This window comes from Microtus ochrogaster, chromosome 16, assembly GCF_000317375.1.
Source record: "Microtus ochrogaster isolate Prairie Vole_2 chromosome 16, MicOch1.0, whole genome shotgun sequence".
Taxonomy (NCBI): domain Eukaryota; kingdom Metazoa; phylum Chordata; class Mammalia; order Rodentia; family Cricetidae; genus Microtus; species Microtus ochrogaster.
Genome location: NC_022018.1, coordinates 43,145,281 through 43,154,343, shown reverse-complemented (window position 1 = coordinate 43,154,343; position 9,063 = coordinate 43,145,281). Strand labels below are relative to the sequence as shown.

General features: G+C 42.7%; 1 protein-coding gene across 3 annotated transcripts in view; it reads left to right on the top strand.

Moving 5' to 3' along the window:
• Window positions 1-904: 904 nt before the first annotated feature.
• Window positions 905-9,063, top strand: part of Slc35b3 (solute carrier family 35 member B3) — a 24,564-nt gene continuing 16,405 nt past the window's right edge. Inside the window, exons 1-3 of one of the 3 annotated variants that reach the window (XM_026783155.1) lie at window positions 905-1,001; window positions 5,372-5,487; window positions 6,730-6,851. In XM_026783155.1, coding sequence (XP_026638956.1) covers window positions 5,440-5,487; window positions 6,730-6,851 — 170 coding nt within the window. In that variant the 5' untranslated portion in view covers window positions 905-1,001; window positions 5,372-5,439. Of the gene's footprint in view, window positions 1,002-1,126; window positions 1,448-5,371; window positions 5,660-6,729; window positions 6,852-9,063 lie in introns of those variants that run through there. The other 2 variants (XM_005355065.2, XM_026783154.1) reach the window with 2 other exon arrangements.

The following is a 9,063-nucleotide window of genomic DNA, read 5'->3' as shown; positions in this document are numbered from 1 at the left end:
ATATGTTGCTTTAGTAGCTATCAGCAGTAGCAACTTACTACTACTATTTGCTATTGTTGAGGGACTGAATGACATCACTGCATGGGCTTTGTAACTCTCTTTAGAAAATTTTTTTTAAAGTTTCACATTCATGTAACCCTGGCCCTAACAAGACTGGAATTTAAAAAATGTCTAACTGGACCTCCCCTCTTCCCACCACCACCACCACAATCAAGGCACAAACGCTTCTCTCTGCACAATTCTGGTGAAATTTCAATACTTACTCATAACTGGGTTGTAACGTTTCTGTTGACACTCTTCACCCTTTTTCTCTATGCACAGCAGGCTCTCAAATACTATATAAGTTATGGTAATCATAATAACCCTTGTCACCGAACCCATCTGGGTGTTTTCTTTGTATCTCAGTAACTGTAGGTGTAGTGAGGAGTAATTGATGATAACTATCAGACCCCAAAGTAGGGATTTACGTTGCAGGCAGTGAGTGGCCTCTTCAATACAATCCTGCTAACATTTCTGGCCAATTACAAACCATGGGCACTGAAAAATAATGAGACGCTGGGTTCCCTAAGCGTTTCTTCTGTTCATCTTGGCCAGAGAGCAGAAAAGGGTCCCAAGACTGGAACAGGGAAGGCGTTGAGAAGCGACCTCATTTCTTTGGATCAAAGGACGCGGGCTGGGGAGAGGGAACAGGCTGTTTTCGGTTCCAACATTCCGAATATGTCCTCCTTGACACGCATCAGCTCACCGCCTCGGACGTGAAGTCAACTGGGTCTTGGACGAGCTGGGCAGAAGCAAGAGCTTGGCCCAGCCTCAGAGAAACGAGCATGCGCGCAGGGTAGCGGCCGAGAGGGCTGGCAAAGTGGGCGGGGCCGCGCCCCTACGCATGCGCACAAAGACGCCTAGGCGGAAGTGGTGCGCGGGGTCTGGCGGTGTGAAGACCTTCCGGGAAGGTGGCTGCCGCGGTGGCCAGCCCGGGAGCAGGATCGGAGGCGGAGGAGGAGGTGACAGCGGCGGAGCTGGGAGGGGGTCTCGCCAGGTGCCGTCAGGCAGGACTGGGGTGGGCGTCCACGCCGTGTCGGCCAAGAAAGTGGACGCTGCCGTCGGGGTGGCCCGGGCGCGCGCTGACCTGTTGGGGATAGCGGGGGCGAGCGCTTCCGGGAAGAGCATCCTCCGGTCCTGGCATGAGACCGCCGCCCCGACTCCCCTAGCCTGCCGTCTGGGTTTGGACCGTCTCCCGGATTCCCTAGACCGTTTTTTGCTGCTCAGAGCTACTTCCGGGTCTGTGTCCGGTCCTCCGGTACCCCGCGCCTGTTTGTCTTGCCACGAAGGAACTGTTCTTGCAGAGCTATTAAGTTTATGTCGCTGAAAGCTCTGTGTGTTCTTTCCGTCTTTGGAGCTGACTTCTCTTCTTGAAAAGAAAAGAAAAAAACACTGAAAATTTTTGTTGGTATGCTAACAAGACTTGTTTGGGTTTTTTTCTATATTTTTAAAAAGTATGTCTGCATTTCTTCTACAGTAGATTATCAGAATCTACTTAGTTAATGTTTTTCTTATAAGTGAGTTACCATAGTTTGAAACTTGGGGAAAAAAAGACACTGCTAGCACTTGGAAATATTTTAGATAGCATTACTTGTGCGCAATGTATAGACTAAATCCTGATTTTAGTCCCTGAGGGGGAAAGCGTTTCAGAAATCACCATGCTCTCATACTTTGTGTGATGAGGTATAGATGAAATCAGTCTTGTTTTCTCCTTTATGATCTTATTCCACAAACTGTCATTCATGCAGAGCGCACCCGAGGCATGAAGGCAGGCATGTCACCCGAGTGTGACAAGTTCCAGGCCGTGTACACCATAGGTTTCCTTCGCATGCCACCTCTCTGTGATAGAAAACGTTTCTATTTATTCCTTTCTATAACGTTTCTATTTCTTTCATGTTAGAAAAAGAACTCGATTAAGAGCTAAGCCGAGGCCAGTGAGATGGCCCAACATATAAGCGCACTTGCCACAAGCCTGGTCCTCAGAACCCACAAAGTGAATGGAGATAACCGGTTTCCCCCAAGTTGCCCTCTGACCCCACCTGTGATCTGTGGCATATACGCACAGATTTTTTTTAAAAGAAATAATCTCAGATAATTTTTATTTTAGTATGTCTTTATTAGTCAACATCACCTATTTCTGATGGTTTTTTTTTTTAGAACTGAAAACCCTTTCTTTAATTCCATTTTCTCTGTTATTTCTACCTTCATGTGCTAAAGTTAAGTGTTTGTTGGGTTTAAGAAGAGACTTAAGGCAGAAATCCATTTTAATGATTTCTTCCTGTTTTAGTGTCAGGGGTTATTTCAAATTTCTTAAGCAAAACAAGGTATTAATTGTTTGATTACTTTTAATCCTTTTTTTTTTTTTTTGAGACAGGCTGATGTCAGATTCCTTATGTAGTTTAGTCTTTTCCCCTGCAACATAAGGGGAACTAAATGGGAACTTTGTCCCCTGTTCTTTTTAGGTGTGTGTGTGTGTGTGTGTGTGTGTGTGTGTGTGTGTGTGTGTGTGTGTGTGTGCGTGTATGCATGAATGGGTATATATATGCAGGAGAGGGGTCTGACTCCCTCCTGGAGGCAGAGTTAAAGGCAATTGCAAGCCTTCTAACATGGGTTCTGGGAACCCTCTGCAGGAACAATAAACATTCGTAACCACGGAGCCACTTCTCCAGCCCTAGCTCTGTGGCTCTGATTTTTTAGATAACAGTATCAGCTATTAATATAGGAACAAGTGAGGTACAGATATCAGGGATCACAGTTTGAGGGTGATGGCGGTCTTCATCAGTCATGTAAAACTGCGCACTGAATGCCAGGCTTTGAAAGGGCAAGTTTTGTGGCAGTGAGGTATCACTTAAGTAATTACCGTGAATCCATTTCATTGTTCATCATAAGTGCTTCCTGGGAAGTTCGGGAGAGATGAGTAGTGTATTGTGCACAGTTAAAAAAAAAGTATTGTTGAAGGTGCTGAAGGTTTTTACCTGCACGTGCATTCTGTAGCTGGAGCTCGTCAGACTGCAGGGGAGTATGAGTGATAACGTGGTGGAAGAGAATGGAATAAAGTAATATTGGTCACATGTTTACAAGAACACGAGAGCCCTTGAGCTCAGTGGCTTAGGTTTTTGTAGTGTGCTCTGGTATCATATAATAGGTAGGCAATGGAAGAGACTGTTGTAGAGCAGGCTAGGTGGGAAATCCAGATCCCTGCTTCCTCCTTTCTGCTGCCTAGCAGATGAGTCAGCTTCAGCACACCAGGCCGCTTCAGCAATGTTTCTGAAAAGCTGCGCAATGAAAACTAACGTGCACGGGCTGTTACACTGTGCGCTGTGCACTTGGACAGCTATCTCATAGATTCTGCAGAATGTCTTTACTCAGCACAGTTTACTTTTCCCTGTAGAGATGGAGAGCCTGAAGCTCAGAGAGACTGCTTTGCCCTAGTCTCCTCAGGTAGCATTATAGTTCAGACCCCCAAGTTCCAAACCACGGGACTGCATTCTTGTTCTGTTGGCTATAGTTAAATTGGTGCTGTGTGCCTGGCATTTAACTATAAGCATTTCAGAAGAGGGCAATGTCGGGAAAGAGTTGCCTTCTGGAGACATATTCTGCTGTCAGTACGAGGAGGAAATTGATTTTGTAAGACTCGTTCTGTGTGTGTATTTGTGTTCCTAAGTATAACATCATCATCTGCACTCTCCTTCTGGTTCTGTCTGCTATAGACTTCAGTTTTGCTGAGCAAGTTTGCCAACACCATGGTCCTTTCAGAAGTGTATCCAAGTGAGATAGATGTGAGCTGGAGTTCGAGGCATGTCTACTAGGCATATAGATAAAAAAAAAAAAAATCCATGCCAGATACCAAGACACAAAGCTGTCACAAAGACGGGGGCCACCAACCCTGAGCCTAAATATGACCTAAAGAAAAAACCTCAAGCAGAAAGGACACCATAAGCATTTGGAAGTCTTCTGTTCTCGGGAATGGCTGAATGGTTGGGCCTTTTATTGAAAGAAATCAGGGAAGAGAGCTCAGAACCTTTGTTTATTTAAAGGTGCCCTGTGTGCTGTTGCTGTGCCTGCCATAGAATATAGGCCAGAACATTGTTTCCTCAGTACCAAAACACAGCACAGTTGGAGAAGGACAATTTAAAACATGCTTATTATGAAAACTGTATATCAAGGATGTTCTACAACATGGCATAAAAAAATCTTACGGAGATGATTGCAACACAGCAAGGAAAGCCAGAATAAGGAAGAAAAGCATGAGGAAAAAGGAGCACAGACAATAAAAGTGCTTATAAAAGTGTAGACATAAAGGGCAGGTGTCCCGCAGAATAAATGTGTTGGTGCCTACATATCGATAGTCATGATTGGTGTGACTAACCAGTTCTCTTTTTAATGTGTGCAGCTCAGCTAGCTAGAAGCAGTCACCGAGAGTGGACTCTATCTAGTTCTTGTCATTTCCAATGCTCGCATGACAGTTTCTTTTATGGTAATTTTTAAGTGAAGCCCCTGTCAAAATTGTCCTCTCCTGCCCTTGGAGTCCGGATTTTCTCTTGCTGGAGCACTAGCCGTGAGGCTGTACAGGAAGACAGTCTTTCCATCCTGTGTGCTGCCATGATTTCTGCACTTTCCTTACTGCTTACATGGAGTTCATTTCCTTTGCCTTTTGTAAGTGCAAAGAGAAACCTAGCGGTAGTCAGTGGTGCCTTCACATTTTTCTCACTGCCAGCACGCACGCGCGCGCACACACACACACACACACACACCCCACATTTTTCTGCCTTTAAATTTGGATCATTTTCTCCACAGGGAAAGAAGGCCTTCTCAGTCATGGTTGGTAGCCCATGCTTTGTAACCATAGTGTTCAAGCCACTAAGACTTCCCGTCCTAGCCAGCCTGCGCTACAGACAGGTTTTTCTTTCAGTTTAAGGAATGCTGTTGCTAACCTGTTTGGCTTTAGTTTCAGAGCTTACCTAGCAAATAGATTATATGGTTGTCAACCCTTAAGCGTCACTTTTTCTTTATTCTACTACAATATTGTCTATAATTTGAAAATATATTTTTATTTCATTAGAATTAGATATGTACTAGATGATAAAATCATACTACCATATGTAGTCCTAGTTTTGCTTGCTATGGAGATAAATATGATGCTACCCGGTGATGGATAGGGTTGGGGAGTGAGGGTCTTGTGCTTGCTTGTTTGGGGTGTGGGAGGTAACACTGATACTCAGAGAGACTCAGATGTGTCTGTAAATCGTATAGTGTACACATTAGATTATTTGAGTCTGATACAGCTTCATTGGTTGTGTGATTTACCATAACTGCTTATTCCCTCCCCTAGGTCCAGCCAGCAAAGGAAAGACAGGACCTAGCATTGGAAACCAGCAAAGACAAGGTTGCAGACCTTGAATGTGGCAAAGCAAGAACAATGGACCTCAAGTTCAACAACTCCAGGAAGTATGTCTCCATCACTGTGCCCTCCAAAACCCAGACAATGTCACCACACATCAAATCAGTCGATGACATTGTGGTGCTGGGCATGAACCTCAGCAAGTTTAACAAGCTCACACAGTTTTTCATATGTGTTGCTGGAGTTTTTGTATTTTACCTAATTTATGGATACTTACAGGTAAAAAGTAGTCCTTTGTTTATAATAGTGTTAGTTATTTTAGCACTTAATGTCCATGTTGGTTTTGACTACTTGTTTTTCCCATGATATTTTTATTTACAGGCTACCGGTTTTCTCAGAGCTTGAGATTTTTATAGAACAATAGCCTCTTAAAAGGACTACTAAAAGTAAAGAACAAACTCTCCAAAGCTAACTTTAAGATGTAGCAGAACAGGGAGGCAGGGTTAAGAAGTCTTGGTAGAAGCAGTCTCTGTAGTGAAGCATCCCCATTACTCACACAGGATGGAAAGTTCAGATCATTCAATTAAAGTAAACTATGTAACATTTGTAAATACTCTTGTTGACTTGTTAAAATGGATGAGTACTCATTAATGAACATGTTACTTCACAATATAATATTGTATGTAGGAGCTGGGAATCTAGCTCTTTGGTAGTGTTTGCCTAGCAGCCACTAAGACCTGGGTTCATTTCTCAACATAAACAGGATGACACATGGTGACCCATGCTTAGAATCTTAGTGTTGTGGACACAGAAACAGGAAGATCAGAAGTTCAGTGCCACTGTAGGCTGAGCAGGATTAGCCTGGATTGCATGTGACACTGTCTCAAAAAAGAAGGGAGGGAGGCAGAAAAGAGAGAGAGAAACAGAAATGCGCACTGTTTAGAGAAATTAAACATCTCCTGTACAAGGAAGATTTTCATCTAATCTGTGACACATAATTTTGAAAATGCTGTAATATGACCCATATTCCTGATGAAAACCAACTTGTAGATGCCTGGCTTTTACTGAAGTAAGCTGTTTGTGTGAATTCTGGAATTAGCCACCCACTTTGTTAAGGACAACTTTAGTTTTGGTCTTTTTTATGTCTTTAATGAAGAAACATAAGAAGACATTGCATTTTAGTTACTTCTCTGTTGATTTTCTTGCCTAAGTCATAAAGTCTAGTGATTTGGTGGGAGTAGGTGGAATTGGATGGAGTGTGGCTTGCTTGCTTTTAAAATATACTCATAACAGTTGACTGAAAGTTGGTCTCTGCCGTGAATTTAACGACATTCATTGTCTTCCTACAGGAGTTGATATTTTCAATGGAAGGCTTTAAGCCCTATGGCTGGTACCTTACTTTAGTACAGTTTGCATTTTACTCCATATTTGGCCTCATAGAACTCCAGCTCATTCAGGACAAAAGGAGAAGGTATGTGCTGCGCTTACCTGCATCGGTTGAATCTGAAAGAAAACAAAACAAGGCCAGCATGCCAACTGTGTATGATTCTACATTTCCTGCTAACATCTGATCATGAGTTTTAATCAACATAAACTACTTGCTTAAAATAATACATCTATTCCTTTATGCACTGGAACAAAGTAGATTCCCCCTCTTTTAAGTACAGTGTCACAAAATCAAGCCGAACATGGGTCAGTTCATGGTTAGACACACTCCCTCGGAGAGCTCAGACATACATTTTCATGACCTGACCAAGGCATGCCTAGTGAAAGATGTAAAATGCACCTCCACCACAGTGGTAAGCAAAAGGCCAGTGTCAAGTGTCTAATAGTTTTTAAAGTGTTAGTGTTTTGTGGGCTCTATCCCCTGACATTGTCACTGAGTGTCTAGTGGTTGAAATCTGCGTTCTTTTCTAATGAGCTAATAGTAAGGGTTTCATCATGGCATTCTCGTGTCCGTGTGTCATGGTAGGGTGTTCTAGTTCATCTCCTCCCACACTGCGCCCACGTCACACCTGCTCCATTCTTGCTGCTTTCTTCCGCTTACCTGCTCTCTTGTCACAGGTGTTTGATTGCCCTGTCCATCTCCTCCCCTCTCTTCTTCTCTGCTGTCCCCTTTCTAATTTCAAGTATGAAGCTCCATTCTGTAGACACACCTTGTTTTCTTCAGCTGTTCCTAGGTCGTTAGACGTCTGGGCTAGCTATTGAGAATAGTAGAGCAGTAGACGTGGATGTACCAGTACTTCTGTGGCATGTCATCCTTTCAGTGGATGAGGAGGGCCATAACTGTTTTCCATAGTGGTGGCGCCAGTTTTTATTTCTATCAGCAGGGTATAAGCATTCCTCTTTCTCCTCCTCCCCTCCAAATTGCCATGTGTTTTCTTTATGATAACTGGATTGAAGTGGAATCTCAAACAGGTTGAATTTGCGTTCCCTTGATGGCTAAGGATGCTGCCCGTGTTTCCAAATATCTCCTGACCATTCACATTTACTCTTGAGAAGTCTGTATTTGATTTCTTAGCCCATTTCTTACTGCATGATTTGTGTTAATGGTGTTTATTTGGGAGGGGTAATACATTCTAAATTTAATCCCCCTCCTGGTGTATACTTAGCACAAACTTTTTTTTCGCCCCATTCTGTAGGCCGTGTCTTCTCTCTGGTGTTTGCTTTGCTGAACAGGTTTTAACTTTATGTGATACAGTGTACCTGTTCTTGGGGTTCCTCCACTCTTCTGGAGCACCTTCCATGATGTCACTGCCCATACCTGTAGCTTGAAGTGCTTTCCCCCTAATAGTTTGAGAGCATTATGTCCTATATTAAAATCTTTGATCTATGTTTAATTCTTTTTCTTTTGCAAGGTGAGATATGGATCTGGTTCTATATAAATGTCCAGTTTCCCAGCACTGTTTGTTGAAAGCGGCTGTCTTTTCCCACTGTGTGTTTTTACGCCTGTATGAGTTTCCCTCTCGGTCTTCTAGTCTGTTGGGGTCCACTGTCATACTTTTATCAATATAGCTCTATAGTACAATTCACTGTGATACCCCCCCCCAGCATTGTACTTTCTATAAGGAGTGCTTTGAGGTCTTTAGTGCTTGTGAATGATTTTTAGGAGTGTCTCATGTAGTGTAAAAAAAAATGCATTAGAATTATGATGAGATTGTGTTGAATCTGTAGATCCCTTTTGCTAGTACAGCTGCTGTCACAGTATTAATTCTGCCAATCCAGTGTCTTCAGGTTTTCTTTATTGTCTGTAAGTATCATTAGAACAGTCTTTCATGAACTCTTTTTTAAGTTTATTCCTCGGTTAGTTGTGTGTTTTTGTTTTAAATAATTATAAGTGAGATTTTCTTCATTTCTTCCTTAGCAAACTTGGTTTTGGTATACAATGTTCATTTAGTTAGACTCTTTAGTTAGAGTTCTTTAAATATAGGATCACGCTGTATACAGATGTGGATGATTTGACTTTTTTCTTTCCTATTTGTATGCCTTTTATTTCTTTCTCTTTATGCTCTAACACGTATGCTCTTTTACTGGAAGAAGGAAGAGAAAACTTGAGCACCACAGCCTGTCTGCAGTAGTCGGAGGACACATTAAGCGCTACAGCCTGTGTGCGAGTACACCTTGATTTTGAGCACTTTTGAGTAGAACGTTGACCATAGGTTTACCATCTAGAGACTTGATTT